The sequence below is a fragment of the Penicillium manginii genome, assembly GCF_028828005.1.
Source record: "Penicillium manginii strain IBT 31320 chromosome Unknown utg000010l:1.0-1143873.0:1.0-1144522.0, whole genome shotgun sequence".
NCBI classification, from domain to species: Eukaryota; Fungi; Ascomycota; class Eurotiomycetes; order Eurotiales; family Aspergillaceae; genus Penicillium; species Penicillium manginii.
The window spans coordinates 417,300-441,230 of NW_026643111.1; the positions used below are offsets into that span (position 1 = coordinate 417,300).

General features: G+C 49.0%; 11 protein-coding genes across 11 annotated transcripts; 3 read left to right on the top strand and 8 right to left on the bottom strand.

Moving 5' to 3' along the window:
* Positions 1 to 122: 122 nt before the first annotated feature.
* Positions 123 to 746, top strand: N7533_013053 (regulator of G-protein signaling domain-containing protein; the record flags this gene model as incomplete). The annotated part of the gene is made up of 1 exon (XM_057109703.1): positions 123 to 746. One exon carries the CDS (start codon positions 123 to 125, stop codon positions 744 to 746), a length of 624 nt encoding a protein of 207 aa, XP_056953288.1.
* Positions 747 to 1,822: 1,076 nt separating this feature from the next.
* N7533_013054 (uncharacterized protein) lies at positions 1,823 to 2,070 on the bottom strand (the record flags this gene model as incomplete). The annotated part of the gene is made up of 2 exons (XM_057109704.1): positions 1,823 to 1,876; positions 1,897 to 2,070. The coding sequence occupies 2 exons, from the start codon at positions 2,068 to 2,070 to the stop codon at positions 1,823 to 1,825; spliced, it is 228 nt and encodes a 75-aa protein (XP_056953289.1).
* A 616-nt stretch (positions 2,071 to 2,686) lies between these two features.
* Positions 2,687 to 4,456, bottom strand: N7533_013055 (uncharacterized protein; the record flags this gene model as incomplete). The annotated part of the gene is made up of 1 exon (XM_057109705.1): positions 2,687 to 4,456. One exon carries the CDS (start codon positions 4,454 to 4,456, stop codon positions 2,687 to 2,689), a length of 1,770 nt encoding a protein of 589 aa, XP_056953290.1.
* A 400-nt stretch (positions 4,457 to 4,856) lies between these two features.
* Positions 4,857 to 5,747, bottom strand: N7533_013056 (uncharacterized protein; the record flags this gene model as incomplete). The annotated part of the gene is made up of 1 exon (XM_057109706.1): positions 4,857 to 5,747. One exon carries the CDS (start codon positions 5,745 to 5,747, stop codon positions 4,857 to 4,859), a length of 891 nt encoding a protein of 296 aa, XP_056953291.1.
* Positions 5,748 to 6,100: 353 nt separating this feature from the next.
* N7533_013057 (uncharacterized protein) lies at positions 6,101 to 7,828 on the bottom strand (the record flags this gene model as incomplete). The annotated part of the gene is made up of 1 exon (XM_057109707.1): positions 6,101 to 7,828. One exon carries the CDS (start codon positions 7,826 to 7,828, stop codon positions 6,101 to 6,103), a length of 1,728 nt encoding a protein of 575 aa, XP_056953292.1.
* Positions 7,829 to 9,843: 2,015 nt separating this feature from the next.
* N7533_013058 (uncharacterized protein) lies at positions 9,844 to 10,554 on the top strand (the record flags this gene model as incomplete). Its single annotated transcript, XM_057109708.1, has 3 exons — positions 9,844 to 9,894; positions 9,949 to 10,029; positions 10,444 to 10,554. The coding sequence occupies 3 exons, from the start codon at positions 9,844 to 9,846 to the stop codon at positions 10,552 to 10,554; spliced, it is 243 nt and encodes an 80-aa protein (XP_056953293.1).
* Positions 10,555 to 13,246: 2,692 nt separating this feature from the next.
* N7533_013059 (putative MFS sugar transporter) lies at positions 13,247 to 14,994 on the top strand (the record flags this gene model as incomplete). The annotated part of the gene is made up of 2 exons (XM_057109709.1): positions 13,247 to 13,817; positions 13,889 to 14,994. The coding sequence occupies 2 exons, from the start codon at positions 13,247 to 13,249 to the stop codon at positions 14,992 to 14,994; spliced, it is 1,677 nt and encodes a 558-aa protein (XP_056953294.1).
* Positions 14,995 to 15,318: 324 nt separating this feature from the next.
* N7533_013060 (uncharacterized protein) lies at positions 15,319 to 16,463 on the bottom strand (the record flags this gene model as incomplete). The annotated part of the gene is made up of 2 exons (XM_057109710.1): positions 15,319 to 16,012; positions 16,108 to 16,463. The coding sequence occupies 2 exons, from the start codon at positions 16,461 to 16,463 to the stop codon at positions 15,319 to 15,321; spliced, it is 1,050 nt and encodes a 349-aa protein (XP_056953295.1).
* Positions 16,464 to 17,488: 1,025 nt separating this feature from the next.
* N7533_013061 (uncharacterized protein) lies at positions 17,489 to 18,004 on the bottom strand (the record flags this gene model as incomplete). Its single annotated transcript, XM_057109711.1, has 1 exon — positions 17,489 to 18,004. One exon carries the CDS (start codon positions 18,002 to 18,004, stop codon positions 17,489 to 17,491), a length of 516 nt encoding a protein of 171 aa, XP_056953296.1.
* An 856-nt stretch (positions 18,005 to 18,860) lies between these two features.
* Positions 18,861 to 20,100, bottom strand: N7533_013062 (ribosome biosynthesis protein MAK16; the record flags this gene model as incomplete). Its single annotated transcript, XM_057109712.1, has 2 exons — positions 18,861 to 19,770; positions 20,042 to 20,100. The coding sequence occupies 2 exons, from the start codon at positions 20,098 to 20,100 to the stop codon at positions 18,861 to 18,863; spliced, it is 969 nt and encodes a 322-aa protein (XP_056953297.1).
* Positions 20,101 to 20,395: 295 nt separating this feature from the next.
* On the bottom strand, positions 20,396 to 23,791 carry N7533_013063 (FAR11/STRIP family protein; the record flags this gene model as incomplete). Its single annotated transcript, XM_057109713.1, has 6 exons — positions 20,396 to 21,209; positions 21,265 to 21,394; positions 21,448 to 21,578; positions 21,638 to 21,765; positions 21,826 to 23,435; positions 23,503 to 23,791. 6 exons carry the CDS (start codon positions 23,789 to 23,791, stop codon positions 20,396 to 20,398), a joined length of 3,102 nt encoding a protein of 1,033 aa, XP_056953298.1.
* Between the last annotated feature and the right edge of the window lie 140 nt (positions 23,792 to 23,931).

The following is a 23,931-nucleotide window of genomic DNA, read 5'->3' on the forward strand; positions in this document are numbered from 1 at the left end:
AGATTCGTCCTACAAGACACACTGGCCTACTGGGCATACTATTTGGGAGCTGTCCTAAATTTCTCAATTGGCCATAAGATCCTTGTTTGACAACTCCTGAAAATGTCACAAAGGAGCCGACTATGCTAAAGAACTTTCGATCTCAGACTTACAGAGTAGCTTCGCGTCCAACACTCGACGAAGTCCTGAAAAATACCGCCCCTCCGCCGTACACCCTCAGCGCATTTATAAGCTACCTCACCCAAAACCATTGCCTCGAAACCTTAGAATTTATCCTCGAAGCAGAGCGATATCGCGAAAACTTCAGGTCATTAGTTGACCCAGCAAAGGATTTCATCGTGACAACCAACTGTCCCACAAGTAGCGACCTGGGTCTTCTCTACCAGATCATCCTGAATACGTACATCTCCCCCGGAGCAGACCGCGAGGTCAATCTACCTGTCAATGTCCGTGACGACCTTCTGCAAAACAAACTTGAAAATATCTCGACACCACCTTCGCCCGAGACTCTTGACCTTGCCGTGAAAAGCATCCACGATCTGATGGAGGATTCGATCTTCGTTTCATTCCTCAACAGCACGTCCACATATCTTTACGAAGATAAAACGCCGATGAAATCGACCCAAAGCAGCAGGTCTTACCATTTGTGGAAAACAGATATTCAGCCGATGGAGCCAGAACAAACGAAGCGCCCATCTCTTCTGGCTATTGGAAAGTATTGGTCATGGCCACCTTGGACTCGATAGTCTGTCAGGCGCTCTCTCGAAATTCAAGTTGCTATGATAATCTGCTCTTGGCCATGTACGTGGGGTATGCGAAAAGAGATTGCGTGATGCAATTTGCACCATCTCCAGGTTTCTTCATTAGTCGTTTAAACACAGGGAATGCCAAGATGCAATCCTTATTTCGCAGAATAAACTTCCGATTACCATTTTCGATGAGACTTGACGAAAAAAGGCCTAATCTTAGGAATAGAAGCTGTGATGATAACGATGTTGTTTTCAACCCTATATTAAATCTGAGTGATGTTGAAGCAGCAGTGGGGAGCGGGTATACTCACGTATACCAAATAACTAGGAAACAGAGAGTATCTAAAATATGGTCAGCTGGCTTCAACAAATTATTGGCACACTGCGATACATGGCTGATCCTTTTTCCCCAAGTCCTGAACATAAATCGTCTTCATAATGCTTCCGACGGTAGCCCTGGCTGAGAGTTAGGGAAATTTACGGGCTTTCCAACAAGGATAGTATATGATCCTGCTTACAGTATACTCAAAGACATAGTCATCATGAGCGCAACTTTTCTTGCGAGCTTGATGTGAAGGGGATATATAAGTGCCGCAGCTAAAACTGTTAGCGACAGATCGGTGAAACTATTGATTGCTAGTTATCAATTAGCATATCGAAGTGGCAGAAAGATAGAAGAACATAGAAGGGTACAAACCTCCTTGAAAATACGCATAACCTTTGATTGTCTCTGTTGGCCAACACTTGCCGGGTATAGCCCAGCTCCAGAGCTTTTCAACCGGGCGGCACTGACAAAAGGCGAGTATGATAAGAGTGCAATTAGTGACAATCTGCACAGATATCAAAATCCAAAGAAACTGCCGACGCCGCTGCGATACTAATGCAAGTAGCATGAGCAAAAATGCAGCAAAGGATATGCGCCCTAACATTGACGAGAGCGAAGCGAATGGAAATGCCAGCCAGTGGTATTTAACAACGGCTGTCAAACTCGTTGGGCCAAGGTCAACGTAATGCCGGCCAAGACCCCATCGAATGCTCACTGTATTAAGCGCACAGCATACAGCGTGTAGAATCTATTTCACGATGTCGTCAAAACAAATCATGGAAGGTCCGAGGCCGTCATAAAGCTTGGATTTCATAAACTTACCCAGGCCGCCAGCATCAAATAATCGTCAATTCCAAGTCGCTTCATATAGCGTATTTGGACTAACATGCGAGTCCAGAAGATAAGACTTGCAACGCCAAATGTAACCCAAATTGCGATGAGTGTACCATGACCAATGTTCACGCGTTCGTACGAGGAGAAGGGAGCATGAACCATCGATGCGATCTGTCATGTATAAGCTAGGGACTTTTTGCGAATTGTAAAATTTTGAGCATGCAACAGGTCAAAGAGACCTGCTAAATTTTAACAAGGCTACTTTTCTCATATGAAGTTTTTGTATTATTTGAACTTGATCTCAATGTAATATGTCATGCGGCTCTTCGTATTCAAATATGACGTCAGTACTTTCTCTTCGCTATCTCCCTCTTAACTAACCAGGAAGACGTTTATTGTTATCATTACTATTCAATGGATATTCCAGTCTAAAAATCCGAGTTCATTGACCAATGGGCGATATTTGGTGCGTCAGAAATAGTCTGTAACACCTCGGCAGGCGTTGAGCTTGCTTGGAAAGCTTCCTATTCGTATACATATTTCCTCTGTGATCCCACCTCGCCAATCAGCGGATGCAGATTGCAAGCCCCAGGCCAATTCAATTTAATTCAATTGTCTCCAAACTAATACTACTGCCACTCTACTGATCGGACGTGCAATCGGCAGAGAAACGCTGGTCAAGAATCACGTAGCACTGACATCTCTCTTTGAATAATAGCCATACCCAATAACGCAGGGTTCTACCCTTGATCCAGAATTCTTCATTTTTGCTAGCAACCTACCGAAATCCCCATCCAATCTGCCGCACGATTTCAAGATTGCTTTTCTTCCAATCGTCTATCATTCCCAGTAACTCCACGTCCAAGAGTGTACCTTTAGACCCCACCCGGTCCAATAAGAAACATGCCAACTTGGCTCTCAGACACATCACGAAGGGATCATGCTCCTCGCGCTGAGAATTGCCCAGAGACAAGGCACAATCCTTCAAATTTTCGGAGGGAACCTCTTGCAAAATCGTTTTGAGAGAATCGAATTTAAGCAGCAGGATCGGATCCCGGGAATACCGGCAGATCAAATCGAGAATCGCAGAAGTGAAAATGTCCACCGCCGAGTTGGATTCGGAGGCCTCGGGGTTATAGGTTGGAGAAGGGAGCATTAGAATTTCGTATTCGAAGTTGGAAGGAAGAGTCACAGGATAACCAGCAGTCAAGTTGGTCGACCATCCTTCTTTTCGAACATGTTCACAAACATCAACAGCTCGGGTCATGGCATCTGTCAGATGGTGGTAGATCTTTGCCTTGAACTCAGCATTTTTCACACGAGAGACGCTTCCCACCCGGGTCTTTTTAAGGGCTCTTAATGGATCCAATGCATACTCCGGACACACTGTGTATTGTTTCAAAGCTCCATTATATTTGACCGGGTTTGTCGTAATTACTTCTGCACGGAAAATGAATTCTTCGAGAACAAGCGCAGCGGTCAATCCATCCGAAGATTTTGGGTCCCTGTCGAAGACTGGAAGGAGATGGTCCAGACTGTAGAGAACAGGTCGGCTTCGTTGCGAGTCGAGGAAAGAATTCCAATGGTCTCGAATAGTGATTTCCTTAAGCGATTCCTCAGTTGTCACCGCAAGGGCCTTTTCTATATGACTGAAGGACTCGTATTGAAGGTAGCCTAACGCCCAGGGGCGGTGGTATTCTTGGAGATATGACCCTGGGAGATATTTCATCCATGTCCAGAGGATTCTGTTCACTAAATCTGGAGAGAAAGGTCCGACCGTCTGCTCCGTGATGTTCAGGCTGGAGATGGCGAGCCCCAGTCTAGCACTCATCGCAGCCATCCATCGCATATGCTGACGAGTGGATTCACGGAGTAGGGGCAACAAGATGCTTCGCACATAGTCTGATCGCAGCTTTTCTGGAATTTTGAGGGCGGCAGTATAAACCACCAACCCCAGCATAGGACGCTCTGAAACAGGTGCAACGTAGGGCAGCGGGCCCCGTTGTCTTTCCGCCATGTCCCATTCGGCTTCGGTGATGTTGGCCCGCTCGTTAGGCCCCGCGACTGAGGAGGCTAATGAAACGAAGACTTCGTAAGCCTTGCCATTCTCGCTATTCCCGACTAGCTCTAGGAGTGAGGTGACGATTTCGCTCCGAATGTCGATGTGGCGAGTAGAATTAAACATTCTCTGGAGGATCTCAATTTGATCAGATTGCGGAAGGAAGTCTGCGTCAGCCAAAGCCTGTGCGAGCATCTTTGCCGTAGTCACCTTGATGAATGATTGATTGTCTTTTTTCGTCTCTTGCTGGCTCTGTTGAGCGTGGAGTGCATTGCAGACATATCCAGACAATTCACGCATCATTTCACTTGCGTGCTCCGGAATAAGAACACGGCCAAGCTTCACGAGGCTTATTTTCCGATGAAGCGAAGACTCATTCGGGAAGTCTTTCCACACTCGAATCATGACACCAATTGCGAGCTGAGGCTTATCTGTTCTAAGGAGGACTCCAATCAGATCGAACGTGCTGAACAAGAGTGCTGAATACATTGAGGTATTTGGTTCGGCCTTCAATGTATCCAAAAACGACCAGATGAGATTCCGCAAGATCTGTGAAGGTATCCTGTTCGCGCATCTTTTCAAAGCATCTATTGGCATTTTCAACAGTTCTTGTGGTCTTTTCTTCGAGTTATTCTGGAACGCAATGAATTCATCCGCTAGATATATGGGAGTATAGCGAGGAAATTCAACATTAGGAAACTTTGTTCGCAAGATTCTAGGGGTCTTTGCATAAGTGTCCAGGAACAACAGGGCTGCCAAGACGACTGAGTTTTGTAAACAATTTGAAGAATGTTGGCTGTCACTTAATAAGGCGGGTGACCAAATTGAGAGAGGCTCAGGCAGGGACTGCGGTTTCCTAACACGCACAAAGGGGGCCTCTTGGGGGGCTTTACCCCCCCATGCGGTAGTTGAGAATTGTGCAAAGTATTTCGTGGGGCCTTTCCGTTCTTATGCCTTTATCATCATCCAGAGTCGTTTCTGAAAGAGGATAGTCGCCCTCGTGGGGATCCCATTCAATGACTTCCGATCCTGTGGGCACCGCCGATACCATCGGTTTGACCGACAAAGAAGGCTGTTGAATCATATTGATAGCCTCGGCCATTTCATCTTGATTCGGTAGGATATTGACCAACCATTCCTTGAACAGTCCAAGATAAACCGGATGCGGGCCCAGTATTTGGGAATAATATTCCCAGACACGCCGAACATCGCAAATTCTGGTTGCTTGATGAGGATTTGCGAGGAGAGCCTGAATAACAAACCCAAGATCATCCACGAATCCATGAATGCAATCTCCTTCTTTCGTTACGACATCCATGATGACATCAACGGTACTGAAAAGTAGCTGATTGGCTCTCACCGACAGAAAGGGTGCGTGATCCTGGTACTTCATAGCATGTAGTAGCCAAATTGGACTGTCAACTAGATTTTGGACCGGGAGTCCTCGAGGCCAACCAGCTCTGAGTTCTAGGACGTTCGGATCAGTTCGAGCTCTGTGTGTTTTCCAAAGCTCATCTCGGGCTTTTGCAAGTCGGTCCATGAATGACAGTTCCACAAGATTGGAATCATCTCTAGTAAGAAAGTCGCATATTCTTATACCAGATACACCGCACAGTTTGAGATTCTCCTGGCCCTCTGTCATCCCTTCCCGCTCGTAATTGATGAGTATTGGTATCAAGGAGTCGAGAAGGATTTCAACCACCTCATCTCCAGTTACCGACTCGCCGTAAGGCCACCTTCTCACTAAGTGCAATCTGTGACCGACCATGGTAGAAAGCATTTGGGAAACGCTTCCTGTCATTATTCCCATGCATGATCGAGCCCAAGGCTCACGTAGTAGAAGGATAAATATTTTGAGTAAATCTTCCAGAATCCTGTGCCCTATCTGCGCCTCTTGCAGCAAGCGGGCTTTCGACACGGATGTCATCTTTTGCAAAACAAACTCGCATGAAATAATGATACCGCAGCTCCTGTTCGACATTTCCTTCATTAAGGCAGGGAACACCAGCTAGTTTATATCCTCATTTAGTAAGGCAGTCGGCAAGGGGGGGGGGCATATGAAACTCACAGGGTCCCGTATGAATCTTTTACTCCACTCCAAAATTTCGGCAAAGATATTGACAGAGTTTGTTCTCACTGCAAGTTTGATGGCCAACTCAGCCCAAAGCAGCCTTTCGGTAAACTCGCGTGCCCGCACTGCCTTTTGTTTGATCTCACCAAGAGCTGTTTCGTGTTAAGAATATGGGTCGAAGTTGGAAGGAATATTAGCATTTGCTTACCTTTGCGGGTGATAGGAAAATCATTTTCTTTGGGATCAATGGATTCCCAAGTCGCCCAAAGCAGGCACTGAGCTTCCCATGTTGGGATATTCGAGCTTGGGTCTTTACCACTAGTGCTTGGGAGGAACTCCTCACAGTGATGGTTATGAAGGGACCGGCTGAAAAGGAACCTAGAGTCATCTGGCGGCAACATGTGCAAGACTTCGAGATCCCAGCATGGCATGAGTTCTTGCTCTTTTTTGGACGGTGGCCAGGCTGTGAGGTCAAATCCCAAGCTCGGGGAATGCTGGCAAAGCAGCTGAAGGAATTCCAACCTTCCGTTCTGAGCCACAAGCGAGAGAACTTTGGTTATAGCTTTAAGAAACTCTTGACGGCTTCTTCCAGCATCAAATCTTTGGTCCCTCTTTTTTAATACCTGCTGGATCAAGCACTGTTGCAAAGAGGCTTGGTGAGTCGATAGTGCCTTCTTTTGCCGTTCTTGTCGGTACATCGCTACCAGACCCTCGGGGAAGCCTCCAACCCCTCCAAAGCGTGAAATTGACCAAAACTGAACGATATATTGAGATAGTGATCGCATATGACTATCAAAACTACTTCTAGGTCGAGTCAATGCGCTAGCTTGGAGAACCGCGAAACCTTGGTTCAGGATCAACAGTATCATTTTGAAATCCGTCTTTTCACGAATACCTTGAGTCAGTATTGTGTCGACCCACTGACCAAGCTCATAGTCGCTGTATTGTTCCGGCTCCTTCTCCATGGCCATTAGAAGATCTAAGCCAAATAGTAGTCCGGGAGACATCTCAGACTCATTTTCTTGGTGGTAAACAGGGATGTATGCTTCTTTTGAGCGGAGTAATGAGCTTCGACACCGTCGTAGAATATCAAGCCGCAGATGACCAGGCATATCCAATGCCCCAACTCCCATACGTCGTAGAAGAGGGGTATGGCATCGGGGAAAGTAGCTGAGAATTGCGGAACACCATGTCGACTGGGATCGAAGCAGGTCTTCGACTTTTTCCGCGCTACAGAATGCGAAAAGGAAGGATACCTGAGGTAACAATGATCTCGAAACCCAAGGATCGGTGTTCTCTACCAATTTCAGGAGCTCCTCAACGCACGTTGTCATTAACTTTCTATCAGGAGAGGCGTGGCAGTGGCCGACAATCACCTTGAGCAGAACTCGTGCTTCGGCTAAAGGTAACTTGTCAAGAATGTCCTTGATTCCTTGTGCGCCTCCAAGTACATCCCAGCCACGCTCTTTCCAGTGACTGCCACGGAAAAGACGGCGTCGGGCAAGTTCAATAGCGGCATGACGGACTTTGTAAGCTGGGTCTTGAAGTGCTGTAGCGATGAAATCCCAAGAGTGCTGACATGCCAATGGCAGCCAGACCTCGAACACGGAGGGAGGAATTGCCTCCGTATGGACTTGCTCCAAGATACATGACGTGGTGAATTTGATGTTCTCAGTTGATGGGTCGGCGGCTGCGAGATCACGGAGGTATAGACCGAGAACTCTCGGATGAACAAGAAGCGTCTTAGGCTGTAGAGCCTCAGGAATCATATTGTCCTCGCTGTATATCATTATGGTCACTTCATTCTTTTTCAGGGGTCAAAGTAAGTAAGCAAGTAAGCGAGCTCTCTCACTGGGAAATTTAATGTTCCGCCGGCGGTTACTAACTAATAGAAGACAAGCGTGACTCATCTACCTAGGTAAGTTACCCCGAGTCCTGACCTACACCCATATACCTGTACTAGAATATTATATAGATAAATCTTTCATATTTTTGGCACAGGAGGTCACTTGATTATGGGGGCCTCAAAAATGCCTCTACAGTCATCCACACACCTTTGATGATCATTTGTCCTCCATCCGTCGTAGGCGTCCTCCTCATTCAAGGCCAAAATAATTTCGGTATCTGGATACTGTATTTAGATAAACACTACTATAAACCTAGGTCAGTTTCTTTAAGAGGAGAATTTTATATCGATCTAAAACTTCGCATACTGCTGTGAGGACCGTATTTTAGACCATTACGCGGCCAGCATACGATTTCAAGGCTTTAATAGTAGGTTTATCCTTACTACTAGCCTAGACAAAGTGAAGAGTTCCCTGGGTGTTTGGTGCCTGTCTGAACACTAGAAGCCTTCAAATCTGGGACCCATTTCCACTTTACACATTCACTTAAAGTACACTTGAGCTCTTCAACCTCGACCTCTTCCACTCCGAGTCTATGCCGTCATCTCTCTTCTTTTGTCTCTTCTATTCTCGAAAATACTCATCTGAGCTTTCCAAGATTCGACTCTGCCTTTTTTCAAAGTGGAATTTAATAACCGCAGACCACCTACTCCGCAGCAAACGTATGCGTGGAAGATCTTTCTACTACCGACCACGATTCTCCGGTTACTGAGCTGTTTCTTGAAGAGGTAAGACTTCGAAGCTGAGTCTGATCAATTTAAGCCACTGGCATTCTATGGACAGCATAATGTTACGCGACAGCACCGCCTGATTGCAGACCTTGAAGACGCATACCGTGTGGCGATCCGAGTCCTCAAAAATGTTGATGCAAAAATTGAAACCCTCAAACTGTCTCCGTCTTTCCAGCCATCTTGTGGCCCTTAATCTCCAGCTTGTGAGTGACAGCTACATTCTCTGCTGATACTATCCCCCGTCAGTCCCAGGGTCTGAGACTAACGTTGCGATCCTCTATAGATCGCCCAACAGAAGGAGTGCCGTAGATGGGCCGGCAGATATTTTCAGGACCTTCGAATGAGTATGGGAGGCTCGGCAAACTGGTAGATGATGCTTATCACCGACAACATGCGGCAGCATATTCGGGTTTGCCTTAGCAGTAGTCTACTCGTCGCCTTGGTGGCTCTGCTGAGAACACGCCCTTGGGCGACACTGAAAGGGAAATCGAAAGTGAAGTTGATGGGTTTTGAGGCTATTTATCGTGATAAATGGGGCTGCGTGCTCTTGCTAGTACCATATGTGACGGCCATGGGTGCTTGGGTGTATCAAGGTAGTAAAAGCTTCATTACTAGTAACGGGTCTCGGGCGTTTGATCTATTTCAAGGTTTGAATAGTACATGAGTTTAGGCGTTTGCTTTTACATGTCAGTGGTCGCCCTCCGGAGATCTTTTGAACACCTCGAGCCCATAGAACTAGTAGTGTAATCGCGGTAGACTTCTACTCGGAGTAGGTGCATATAGTAATTGAGGCTCCTGAGGTCAGCAACTTCAAGTTGGCCTTTCTCCTAGTAATACTTGTAGCTTGAGCCTTATCTTCCAAAATTGTCCTATAACTCCGAGGTTGTAGATGAAAGCATCTCCAGATAAACGGATAGTTCCGTGGTTGTTTATTTAATGCCTGTCAAAACAACCTCCAGAGCTGGACCCACTTTAACTTTCACCTTCACTCATACCTTACACTTGACCTCTTCAATATCCGTTCAACTACTAGTACCACCTCTTGCTTCATCACCTTTCTCATTTTGATACGTATCCAACGTTCCATCGGCAGGATTTGACTTTTCATTGTTCGGGTTGGACTGTAATCCACGCGATCTACCTGCTTCGCTCACGGGGTGCAGCTTCGGTATGCCGACGACGGACCACAGCGACAAAGTTCTTGATGAGTTTACCAATGCGGTAAGACCTCGAAACTCAACTCTCCAAGTCGAATCACTGATGTTCTATGGGTAGGACAATGTCGCGTATCAGCGTCAACTCATCGCTGATCTCGAGGCAGCCTACCGCACGACCCTCTCAAAGAGCTCGACGAGGGTATACAGAATGAAAGTCGCTCTCCTTCGTTCGACCCGCTCGAGGCCGGATATACCTGGCGTCTAAGTAACAAACTGTTTAGGTTAAAAATTACCTATTAAACAAAAAGAGTATTACACCGTGAGCATCTAACACAAGTAAGCAAGTAGAGAATACAAAGGCGTTTGAGTGAGCAATCATTAAGGGACTCGGCAAATTGACTCTGTACCATCGGAATAAGGAGGGCCATTATTACTAATTCAATATCATTCATACGACCCCTCTTGAATACTACCCATGATCCGGCTAATATTCTGATTGTCTCTAGCCCACACGACGAGGGATCTTCCGCGACACGGCGGGCAAACATCTCCAGAGCCTCATAAATGAGTATGAAAACTCAGCAAATATGTTGACTATGCGTATGTTCAAAAGTTTGAGAAAGAACGCGCAAACTCTGAGTCCGCCGCTGCTGAGACCACGGCCGTGAACGAAACACCTGTGAACGACACCTTCGTGGAGGAAAAGCCTGTGGAAAACCTGTGAAGGAGGCGCCTGTGGACGAAAATTGAATTGTTGAAAACTATCTGTTATGAAAAATAGGGTTGAGGATCGTATAGTCAACATTGCACGGGTCGTAGATTTATAGCTCTGGTTAACGAGGGTATTTTATGGTCAGAAATAACCAATTTAACGATTTCACGACATGTCTTTTTAGATTACCCATGTAACTTCAAGCTGTGCATAGATCCCATGGCTGAAATTATCTGTAATGTTTGAATCATTGTAGGGCTGCCCGTAATAATAGTCCCATTCTTTCCATTCTTTCAGTGAACTTCAAGGTAGTTTCGAAGCGTTCGACAGAAACACCAAAAGGTTCTAAGTTACATTTGGGCTTCAAGTTGTTAGTGAGAAACAGAAACATTAGCTTGTGCGTGCACTGAAAACAAAGAATTAGTTTCAAGTTGGGTTAGACAGTGCCTTGGCCACCTAATCCCACTTAACACCTGCCTGCCAGTGGGTATGAAGTAATGTCCAATCTCGTTTTTTGGGCGCAGGTATATCAGTAGTCGACTGATCGATAGCTGCCCCAGAGAGTGTTCTGGAATCTGCCAGGTGTCATACTATTATATGGAACTATTCTATGGCCCACGACCGGGCTTGAACTTTATTGTTCCCGGGGGGGCAAGGTTTGAAGTTTATTATCATGTACGCTCGGTACATGAATCGCTACGTTACAAACACAGTATGCCAAACACTGGCAGTCAATACCTAGGTGGGGAGGGATACTGCGATGAAAGTACCACTCCATACTCAAGTCTCACCATATACACGAGTATTTATAGTAACTAAACGAAGCCACAGCCTGGACTCTCGCCTAGACTCTCGCCTGGAGTAGCCATATTCAACCCGCCACTAATGCACCCCGCTAAATGAAACCCGGGCGTGAACTCTGTCTATTCAATTTCACTAGAGCCAAATTCAGTTTCGTGGAACCTAAATGCGGCGGGCGAAATCAAGATCTTCGGGAATAACCTCTTTTTCTGACGTATGAGAAGGATAGACTTCTGGTAAGGTGAATCGAAGGAACTCAGTAGTCCGGACCCAAATAATTGTAAAAGGTAAACAATCGTGAGACCAAACAGGGATCGTACCTTACGACAAACACCAACCTTGGGCGTGGGATGACATGGCATGCAATCTCCAAGCCCTCCCGAGATTTCCCACTCCCATCCACTTCCATCCCAACACCTTCAATGTAAGTGGCGGACCAGCATCGACGCCAACCTTGTTGTTTCTCCTCGAAATCCACATCCGGTCTCGCGCCGACGAATAACAGACTCGGTTCGCGGGGAAAGCCCGCAACGGTCCTCTCATCCGGCGCCGTGGCTGGGGCGAAAAAAAAAGAGATCCACGAAAACAAACCAAAATGAAAAAAAAATGAACCCGAAAAATCATGGTCCAGGGACCCGTCATAGTCAGATACAGGTACATGTACATAATCGGGAATCAGTTTCCATCCCACGCCCCAGAATCGCCTCATGACTGGTGCATATTTCGCCGAGGTGTCGCCGGTGACGACACTGGAGAGTCTCCATGGGGAAGCCGAACCCCAACTCTCGATTTCGCTGCGTAAGCGAATGGAGACAAACCCCCATACTCACTCACAAAACCGGAGACTGTCCGAAAGGAAGTCCATGTGATGCCCGTGTTTTTTTCGGCTTGCGGGCCCCCTTCCTTCGGCTTGGGGACTCGGCCAAGTCTTCATCCGCACCCGCCAAGATCCACTCAGGGCCGAGTCTGACTGAATATCAGCACGGGAAGCCGGGAATTCTCTAGAAGTGGGATGCCGACTGTGTCCGTGGAATGGGGGGGGTGAGCTTAGAAGGAAGTGTACTTAGAGTATAGAGTCTGTGGCTTGAGTCCAAGCACTCTCTTGCCACTGGGGCACAGACTTGATGTGCGTTGCAACCTTGGGAATAGGGCCATCTTAAGCTTTTCCGCCCTGCGATTCGTCCAGTTGCCCGACCAAACCCCTCGAATTCCCCGGCCCGGTAGTTCTCCTCCACATTCTGGTCTGCTCTCTGGCCAGCCTCTCCAGATGGAGAGATTTCCCCTCGTTTTCCCGGGCAGCTAGGGCTTGTTTGGCGACCGGTGAACATTTATCGAAGCCCTGCATGGTGTGTCTCCCCCTTTTTGTCGCCTCCAGTCCCGATCCCCGGCTTCGACCGTTCCCGTGGTTGGCTCGGCTGGCCGACTGGGTCCTTCTCCACACGGAGAACGAGACAAGAGTTTACCTGGACTCCGTCTCCATACGGAGAAGAGGCTGCTGGGGCATCCTGGAGAGACGGGATGGGATGATGCGTGGGGTCGATCTCCAACCTGTTAGACTTTTTTCTTTTTTCTTTTTCTTCCGATACTTCTCCACTTGGTCTCGTACTGGGCCCTGGGTTTGCGCCAGAGTGTAATTCCGGTCGTCATTGTAATGCGTCGCGTAGAGAGTTGGTTGTGTGAAGTGGTGTGAAGTGGATGTGTAGTGTGACTTGACGTCGGCCTCAAATACTTCCTTCCTTCCCCCCTTCCATTTCTTCCCCTTCGTTGATCTTCTCTCCAATTCTCTTTCTCCATTTACATCCCCCTAATACCAAGGGATCAAAGTCTGAAACGACTGGATCGTTTCTCTTTCTCTTCTTTGCATAGTCTTATTCTGCTCTAAGGGCAGTCTATTGACTACATCATGGCCGAAGTCAAGGAAATGCCCTCCGACTCCCACAGGGAGGACAAGGAGGTCGGCGCTTTCGAGGTTGACGATATTCAGGATCTCAAGGAATCCAAAGAGGACCGTGAATTGACCGAGGCTGCTATGGATGCCGAGTTGCAACAACTCGAAGAGCAGCTGCAATCGCTCCCCAAGCCCTTTTTCGAAGTGACCATGAACAACCCCGCCCTTTTCACCTACATCATTGTCGCCTTTGCCTCTATGGGAGGTCTTCTCTCCGGTCTTGATCAGTCTCTCATCTCCGGTGCTATTGATCTGCCCAAGGACCTTCACCTGAATGATTCCATGAACAGTCTGGTCAACTCCGGTATGCCCCTCGGTGCCGTCGCCGGTGCCCTGATCCTTTCGCCTTCGAACGAATATCTCGGCCGTAAAATGTCGATCATTGTTTCTTGCATTCTCTACACCGTCGGTGCCGCCCTGGAGGCTGGTGCGATGAACTTCGGTATGATCTTCGCCGGTCGTTTCATTCTCGGAGCCGGTGTTGGTCTGGAGGGTGGTACTGTGCCTGTCTACGTTGCTGAGTGTGGTAAGTTCTGATATCTGGTGTCCTCATCCGAGTCTGCAAGTTATATATACTAATTTACCCACTCTTGATAGTTCCCAGTCGCATTCGTGGTAACCTTGTGTCCGCCTATCAATTGAACATCGCTCTGGGTGAAGTCCTCGGATATGCCGTCGCTGCTATGTTCTTCTCAGTCACCGGTAATTGGCGCTACATTTTGGGATCCTCGCTGGTCTTCTCTACCATTCTGCTGGTTGGAATGATCTTCCCTCCCGAGAGTCCTCGTTACTTAATGCACAAGGGTCGTGACGTCGCCGCCTACGGTGTCTGGAAGCGCATCCGCGGATTCAGCGACTACGACTCCAAGGACGAATTCCTCGGCATGCGCCAGGCTGTCACCGCCGAGCGTGAAGAGCAGCTTGCCACTGACAAGTATGCCTGGATGGACTTCTTCAAAAAGCCCCGTGCCCGCCGTGCCATCGTCTACGCCAACATCATGATTGTCCTGGGCCAGTTGACCGGTGTGAACGCTGTCATGTACTACATGTCGACCCTGATGAAGAACATCGGTTTCGACGACAAGACCGCCATCTTCATGTCTCTGGTCGGTGGTGGCTCGCTGCTGATTGGCTGTGTCCCTGCCGTGCTCTACATGGAGCGATTTGGCCGTCGCTACTGGGCCAACGCCATGCTGCCGGGTTTCTTTATCGGTCTTGTTCTCGTCGGTGCCGGATACACCATCGACTACAACACTAATCCCAAGCTCGCCGAGGGTCTCTACTTGACCGGTATCATCCTGTACATGGGTTTCTTCGGTTCCTACGCCTGTCTTACCTGGGTTATTCCGTCCGAGGTTTTCCCCACTTACCTCCGTCACTACGGTATGACCACAGCGGACGCAACTCTCTTCCTGTGCTCGTTCATCGTCACCTACAACTTCACCCGCATGATGGAGTCCATGACCCGAATTGGTCTGACTCTCGGCTTCTATGGTGGCATTGCCGTGCTTGGCTGGTTCTACCAGATCATCTTCATGCCCGAGACTAAGAACCTGTCTCTTGAGGAGATTGATGAGCTCTTCTCCAAGCCTACTTCCGTCATTGTGAAGCAGAACCTGAAGCAGACTGCCCAGGTCATTCGTGATCTGTCGCACTTCCGCTTCAAGAAGGTCTTCTCTCCTGAGCCTTACAAGAAGAAGTAGAGCCGTGATGGAACGAAGATATCAAGTTTCATCTCGCCTTTTTCTTTCTATTTAATTTTCACTATTTGAATGAAACGATCTGATCACGATACATACTATTCCGATCCATCTATCCTCCTTTTTGGATTCTTTATGTAGTAACGATGTGCTACGATGCACAGCAAAATACCCCAATGAAATCAAATCAATTAAAAAAAAATCATCAAACCATCCACTTTAAATGCTCATAGGTTATCCCTAACTCCCGCAAGTGATTTAATCGTATATGCACAGTAACAAAAATAGATCATATCGGTCCATCACATACACCCACAAGTCCTTGATCTACCTATCCTGAACCGGACTGTGCATCCCATCCCCATCCCCATCCCCGCGTTTAATCCCGCTGTGACTTTTACCAGAACCATGCTCACCGTCCCCCTGCACAACCCCAAAATCCCCCGGAAGCTCAGCCTGCGGCGTATCCGGACTCTTCTGACTCGGCATCTCAGTCAAAACATTACTCTGCAACGCAGGTAATTCCGCCGGCGGCACCGTACCCCGCGCACTACCATCCAATTCCGGCTTCCCAGCATACACATCATGACCATTCCCATGACCATCCTTCGTCTCCGCGTCCAGATTCCGCCCTGCAACCGTCTCGGCCGACCTTGCCCTCACCCTCCGCCGATGCCACCAAATGAAAACCAGCGCCGCAAGAATAATAATACCCACAGGAATACAGACACCAATAGCGATTTTCGCGCCGGTGGATAGTGCAGTGCTCGAGGAGGCGGATGCGCTGCCAGCTGAGTCCGTTGCTTGCGGAAGCGATGTCGAGGAGCGGGAATCTTGCACGATTATGACCGGGTAGGCTTGGAAAGTTGCTTGGCCTTGTGAGGCTGATGTGCCGATTGATTGGAAGTATTTGAAGCTGGTTGTTTGGATGCATTTTGAGTCTGAGGTTGAGATGAAGGGGTGGGCTGAGGCGAAGGATAGGGTGTGGCTGACGCAGAAGTGGCCGTTGTAGTCGTAGTTTCTGGAGAGTTTAGTATATGCTTTCGTATAGTTTATTTAAAGGAACCAGTATAGCAACAGGGATATAGTACTGTTACTATAGGTACCAGTACTCACATCGGACAACATGCAGTAGCAAGATCATGCTGCGCCAAATCGGTAATATACTCCGACAAAACGAAATGGTTGGACTGCTCGATGTGACTTGCAGAAGCAGCGCCGGTGAATCCACTCGGACACGCGAGGCCCGGCGAGAAACCCTTGTAGCTCAGGGCGCTGGCGTTGGAGCCTGTCCAGCCGGATGGGTAGCACTCGGATGCAAAGCCAATGGTCCCCGAGTCGCATGTTGCGCCCCAGCGTAGGAGGGTGCCGCCTTTAGATGAGTTGTGCGCGATCCATCGCTCGGTGGAACACCATGATGGTGGAGTGAAGATTGTGGTTAGAGGGCCGAAATTGGATGCGGTGGTGGTCATTGGTGCATTTATATTCGCTTTTTGATGCGGAGTTGTGTATACAACGTGAGGGCTACTATGAGTTGTACTGGTAGATCGCACGAGGGTATGAGAATAGAATCGGGAAATGAAGAGAGAGAAAGCAAGGAAAGAAAGAAGGGCTGGTCTGTGGCTGAGTCGATGTCATGGAAATTGGCTTAGCTTATGCTTCTCTCTCTCGATGTCGAGAAAGGGAAAAATCGTCGCAGAACTCATACTACCTATACACCAATTGGTTAGGTTAGGCCGGCCATGGGCCTGTGCTGTTGTGAAGGGTCCAATAAAAGGGCCTTGGGACGGTTCAGCTCTCGAGAATTGGGGCTAAATATGAAAATCAAACTTAGATCGATCAGCAAAGGGTTCAATTTCGATGCGGACTCTTGTTTAGGGGAAATGACGTTGAGACCAACTCTACTCTAAGATATTAAGGTTGATGTTCCAAGGTCGATTATGATATCTTCGAGTTAGGGCAAGCTCAAAACATGTGCTCTGGGCCAATTTGCATGGAAACTTTTTGAACTTGAACAAGGTTCAAGGATAAACTAGAGTACTCCACTCCCCTTCGTATTCTGAATTGCAGATATACTCCGTAAGTCAAACTTATCATTATAAGAACTGCAATCCACGATTATACCTAACTACATTAGAACGGTACCAGGACTGTTCCCATCCAGCAAGCAACATATTCCTGAAATCTAATCATATTCATCACGGATGTAAGTATGTACTGTACGGCAATTCAAATCAAGAAACCAAAACAAATACAAAACACCCAACGCCATGCTACCATGCAATTCAATTCAATCCAACCACAGCCTCACCACCGCGATCCCGATCCACCAACCGGCTTCCGCACCTTAGGATCAACATTCGGACTAGGAGACCGACCACCCTGTAATCTGGCCCGGAGTCTCTCCTGTGCAGACCCCGCACCAGGCCGGTCCTGACTAACCCTCTGCTGACCCGGCTGATGCGATCCAGAGCGCTGGCTCGGCAGCGGCCGCGCACTAGATGGATGCAGTGATCCGGACGGGGTGGGTGAATGGGACTGGGCATGCGCGAGCGGTGGGGAGGGCGTATGGGTTGGACCGGACGGCGCGCTGTGCATGGGGACTAGAGGGGGGTGCGACACCACCGCGTCCGCGCCGAAGACTGGTAGTTTGCGCTCCCGGTGCTTGGGATGCGCCGGAGTCACCCCATAGATCACCCAGGCCGCCACCGCTCCGGCCGTAGGCGCCGGTGGCGGGACCTTGGCCTTGGCCTGGGGACTGGGACTGGGAGGTTGCGATGACGCGGGCGGGTGCGGCTTGGGGTGCTTTTGGGTCTGGAGGGAGCCAGGATGGGAAGGGGCGGCCTTTCTCGGTGTAGTAGGCGCGGAGGGCGTTGGAGATGTGTGAGCAGTCTTCGTTGTCGGGGTCGTCCTTCTCGTCGCCGAGTGTGATTGCTCGTCGGAGACTGTTTAGTCGGGAGCTGAGGGCTGTTGAGAGGGAGGATGAAGAGTAGGAGGAGAAGTAGGAGCTCATGGTGGCTTTTGCGGGGGTTCCCGGGTCGTTTGTTCACGGTGGTTCAAGTTTGTGGTGGTTGGAGAGGACAGCTTGGATGTGGGGTGGGGTGATGCGGAGCTATTCTTCTGAAGGCCGAGGTGGCGGGGGAGGATTATGGAATGCTAGTGGAATTGACCAATAATCTTTTGAGGCCGAATAGAAGAAGATTCAAGGCCGTGCAAGGTCCGAATTAGATTTCTTCTGCCCAAGAGCCGGCTCCTGTGGGTGAGTTGGAGAGAAGAAAGCAAAGCGGCGTGTGGCGGTGGTGAAACAATGGCCGGCACGTGATCACAGTTATACTTGGTTTCAGAAGAATTGCAGGAGATTAATTGGATCACCCTGGAAGAGGGAGGCGATATGGCAATAATATGAGTATAAGAATAATATATATTTATTTTGAAAGCATATAAGTACTCCATATCGACCAGTGCCACCAGAGTGGTGAGCTGGTACCTCCTAGTACCAACTAGTACCAGCTAGTAGTCGGAAGTCACTGGGCTCGGCCTCATCTTCCGGCTACATTACTACTACTACCTCGAGTGCTAGTAGTATCTCAATGTGAAACTGGCACTTATTATGTCCATTGATAACAAATACACACATGAAAGACATTGTTTTAAAATAATTCAGTAACTAAGCATTCAAATGGTATCTAGACCTATATTGACAGGTATGTATAAGTAGATGCAAATCCGGAACGAATCCAGATCATAGAATCACAGAACATAGACACAGACACAACAAACAAACAAATAAAAAAGAAGACCACAACCTTGGAACGCCATGCAACAGATGAACTTTTCCCAAAACCCCAGCCGAACAAGTCGAACAAGCCTTACGCCATGACATGCTCCTTGCCAGCACCCTCGGTCTCGTACTCGATCTCGATACGAGGACCCTTCTTGCGAGGCTGCGGCTTGGCCCTCGGCGCAGGAAGCTTCCGCTTAGAACCAGGCTTCGGCTTCTTGTCATCCTCACTAGAAGCCATATCCTCATCACTATCCTCATCATCGCTCTCCTCCTCCTCAGACTCCTCATCGCTAGAACCGCCCGAGCCCTCACCAAGCCAATCCTCAATATCTTCCAAATCCTCCTCCTCATCCAGATCAGAAACATACTCCACCTCCCCAACACCCTCCTCCTCCTCTTCCTCAATTTCCTCCCCATCATCCAAATCCTCATCCCGCTGCCCATCACCCGCCCGCTCCAACCCACGAAGCACCTTCTTCCAAATCCCCTCATCAACATTAAGCGGCTGGTCCCCGTAAGCCCCACTCCGCAGCCTCTCAATCAACTCCCGCTCAATAGCACGCTCAACCTTAGCCGCCGAAAGCGCCTTGCGCTCGCGCGTCTCTTCACGGCGCCGAATCTTAGGCGCCAGCTTCGGCACAACCCGCTCGCCGAGCCGCTCATCTTCCTTGGCGATGTTGCGCATCCGGATGTTCACCTGTGTGAGGCGGGTGAGACGCTGCTTGCACTTGTGCGTCAGGAACTTGGGCCAGTAGAGCAGGCGCTCGTCTAGTTGTTCGAGGGCCTTGGCGTAGTTTGATGAGAGGCGCACGCGCTCCCACCATTTGCTTGGCATGTGGGCTCGTTCAATCGTCTTCATGTACAGGTACATGACGCCGGTCTCTGGGTCGGCTCGCACGGTTGCGTAGCGGGAGTTGGCTAGTGGGCAGGATTGCCGGTTGCAGAGGCCTGTCACGTTGTATTCATTGCGGCAGAAGTTTTGCTCTTTGGTTGTTCTGTTGGGTGTGTTTGGTTAGTGAGGGTGTTCGTTTTTCGTTTTCTTTTGCTTTTGCCTGTGCTTTTTTTGGAATCTTTTTTCTTTGGGGGATCCTGGTAATTGCTTTCGCTGGAATATCATGCGGTATTTCAGGAATCTTTTTATATGTTGCTGTCACATATCGTTGCGAAAGCAATTTTTCGATGGGTGGATCCCCCATGCCGATTCTTCTTTTTGCTGAAGGCGCTGGCTAGATTGCGGATTTTTTTTTTGGGGGCTGGCACACTCACTTGAGTTTGTAGGAGCAGAATTGCTGGTTAATCACCTGCCAGACGATTTCGTCAGACATGATGGGCGGGGAGGGGGAGGTGTGAGGTAAAAAATGGCCGGTGCTGGAACTGGAACTGGAATCTTTCAAACTGGAGTTCTCCGTTGCCGTGTTGATCGAAGAAAAAAAAAGTCAGGTCACGTGAGTTGCTTATCGATAGGCGGCGTGTCAGTGGTCAGCCGCATTGGGAAGTATACTGTACTAGCGCAAAAATTGAGATTCTATACAGTTGTTAATGCCGAATTATTGACTCATGCAGGGGTATTTTAATTGGCACGATTTCGCTAAAATATGGCTTGTGTTTTCTTCCAAGTTCTTACGCCCAACCCTCCACCTGAAGACCGCCGTCCCATTCAGTCCCGTTCATCGCATGGTTACCACCAACATCTCCCTCTTCAGCCATTTCCTCACCACCCCAATCCATAGACTCGAGTTCACGGACGAAGAAGTCGCGCTCTTCTTCCATCATCGACGCGCCCTCGGGCCCACCCATGACATCCTTGTACCGTCGCAAATGCCACCAATGCGTGAGTCCGCGAAGCGCCTGCTCTAACGGCAGAGCTTCCTCGACCTCGGCATCCACGTCTGACCCCGCGAGCCAGTCATCGCGTAGTTCCGGCTGGCAGTATAGGTAGATAGCCGTGATGACGCGCATATTGCTCTGGCGCCATTTACGACCGCAGTAGGGGACTTGGGATTTGAAGAGCTTCAGGGTGTAAAAGCGGAGATGCGGGTCCGGGATCTTGAGACCCTTGCGCAGAATCGTGCTGGACTTATATTGCACAAGGAGGAGGCAGCGGTGCGCTTTGTCCCGGGTGATCTTTTGCATAATGTGCAGGTAGTTGATGGCGGAGAAGAAGTTGCGGAAGGAGAAGACGGTGATTGGCTCCTTGGGCGGAGGTGCGGTCGGATAGCCTAGTTCATCAACTTCTGGTCGTGTAGGTCCCTCAAATTGCTCTGCCATTGACTCCTCGGGTGATAATCCGTGAGCGGAGCTGGTGCCGTTCACATTGGGGCGTCGGCGGGAGATTGGAGGTGGAGCTGCGTCGTCTTCGCTCTCGGTGTCTCCGCCGTTATCGTCCTGTGAGTTGATGCGATGGTCAGAGTGTTCGGAGCAGAAGTGGAAGAATCTGAAATCAGTTAGTATGAAGCGAGCATGGGATAAAAATGATAGGAAAGACTAACGCTAGTTCTTCGCGGTCATTTTTCTGCGCAACCGCCTGGTCAACGTCCTGATGGGCGAACATCTTCAATATCAAGGGAAGATAGTTCGAATCGAGCAAAAGTTGGGTCATATACTCAAATTTGAGGATATCTAGAACTCGTTAGCATCGGGTTCAGGGGGAAAGGGCTAAACAGTCAACATACGAGACCGCTTGAACCATTTCAGCATGAGAATCAAGGTTCCAGAAACAGCCTTTCCAGTAATCTCCCGTAATCGAATATTATCAAGCTCATCGATATGAAGCTCAGGGCTTCCATTGATACCATGGCCATTGCTAGGAGAGAAGTTGGTTAGAAGAGGCGTTTGATCGAGGCCGGATCCGAGAATACATACACCATGCTCAGTATCATGCTTTGGGAGTTAGAAGCATTATTCGCCTGGTTAACCACAGCGCTGACATTTGTGAGAATAATCTTCAAAAAGACGATGGTAATTGACTGGAGGTGCGCTAAAGTATGGGTCTGAGCACGTCGTTAGCTATTGATGGATTGGACAATTAGGAAATATTTTGGTTTACTCACATAAAAGTCCTCGACGGCATCAAGTCGCCGCTGGATATCTGGATCATCGACCTTCTCTTTAGGGATCTTCGGCTCGGTTTGAGAAGACCGATCGCTGTCATCCAAGTCTAGGTGGCTCATATCCTCTGGCAATTTGTTGGTCCACGAGTAGTCAGGCACACGCGAGGGTTGCTCGTGGTTCCAACCACGGTCGTACTTCATGAAGTTTTCCCGTTCGTCCCAAAGTTGTTGCATTGCTCGTGTCATCTTCACATGCGTGGAAAATAGTCTGCCAGCTTCAATAATCGACGCTGGCACGTCGTTGCCCTCCCATCTCTTCCCTACCAGGATATCCTGGCGTTCAGTGGTACCCTTGCCACCAATCAAATTGCTGGTATCATCTAGAGGAGGATACATGAGCGGGAAGTTCTGGTTGGTCTGATAATTTTGCTTTTTTCCAGCTTTCCCACCGGGACCGATGGGCGATGGGGGTGGTGATGGAGCAGGGGTTGCAATGTGAACGGACTGTTGCAGGATTGAACCGTTACCACTAGCGACAGACGGGCCAACTCCGCAGAATGGCGCCGCGACTTTGTGGGGATGCTGGGGGAGAGGTGGGAGGATCGAGTTATTATCAAGCTCGAGGGGAACGAGAGCTGGCGGCGGGTTGTAAGCAGGATATTTGGATGTGATTTCCTGGCGAAACGTATGGTAGTCCAAGGGTGATGCGGTCAAGAAGGGAGTTCTTCGATTTGTCGAGTCTTCTTCGGTCTTGAATTTTGGTTCCAGAACTTCTTTGGCTCTCTTTAACCGCTCGGTGCCACCGAAGACAAGAAGTAACGTCTTCCATAGAAGCAGTATGATTCTAGTCAGGGGGATATTGGCGGACTCGTCCCATCTTAGCCTCGCAATAATCTCAACAATTGTTACTAATAGGCAGGGCTTGGATTCGACAAGCGAATCACGGATCAGAGTGCACTGGGGGTCTTGGCCCTCTTGCATTCGGCCCACTTCAACAGTAAAGTACAGCGACGTGAGCAATAAATTGGCCTCACGCTCTGGAGCTGCAATATCCCCTGCGCTGAGACGTTCGAATTCAATCCCATCTGGGTCGGGACCAAATGTGGGACGGCTCTTGTCGAATATTTGACTCAATCTTTCCACTAGAACGGAAATTCCATCACATTGTTGGACAAGCGAGACGTTCTGTTCAATCCATTCGAGTTGAAGAGATTTCGACCGAGAGCTCTCTGCTGTCTTTGTATCAGGGCTGGATGGGAGGTCTTCCGCAGCTCGTCCGCCGGTTGAACCCCAGGTGCCCGTTACAGCATAGCAGATATTCTCCAGTGCTTCTAGTCGCACCGAGACATCCGGATGCCGGGTTTTATCGAGAGATTCTCTGACAAAGTTCCGGCGCAAGCTCTCCGAGGCTTCTATCCACGATACTCCAGGGGTTTGCGAGGCATATCTCAAGGAAAAGTCGCTCCATTGGCGGCCGAAAGTAGACTTCATGCCAAGCAACATGACTCGGTCAAACTCATTGTATTGGAACCATTCTTCAATTTCATCTGGGAATGATTGCGCATCGGCGTATTCGAAAGCATAGGCGGGCTGTTCGATTTTGGGCATGTCTTGGACAAGTTTACGCAGCTGAGCGAGACTCAGGGAGTCTGTTGGGCGATCTGCATTCTCCTGAACTGGGGCTGGGGGGGGGTGGTTGGAGCGGAGGAGGAGGCGCAGAGTTATCTCGACGAAGTTCGGGTCGCTTGGGGGTTTGCTCGGGCTGGGGAGGTTCCATTGAAGGCGCGATCTGTTCAGCTTGTTCTTGTTCTTGGCGAATGCCCTCGGCGACTTCCTCCATCAATTGATCGTCTGAAACGGGCGAGATATCTGTACCCGTCTGATCCATTTCGTCGGCCTTGACAATGTGGTGTTCGGGCTCAGGCTCAGACATGGCGACGTCGCCAGCCGGAGGCGGGATATCCATGAGGGGTGCGGTGTGTGAGTAGATGTTAGGAATGAACGTAGTAGTGGTTGGCCAAAAAGGTGTCGTCCGTGAGAGAAAGTAGTAACATCAGGGTGACCTATGGGTGATTGGTGACAGAGAGGACTTGGAGATCAAAAGAG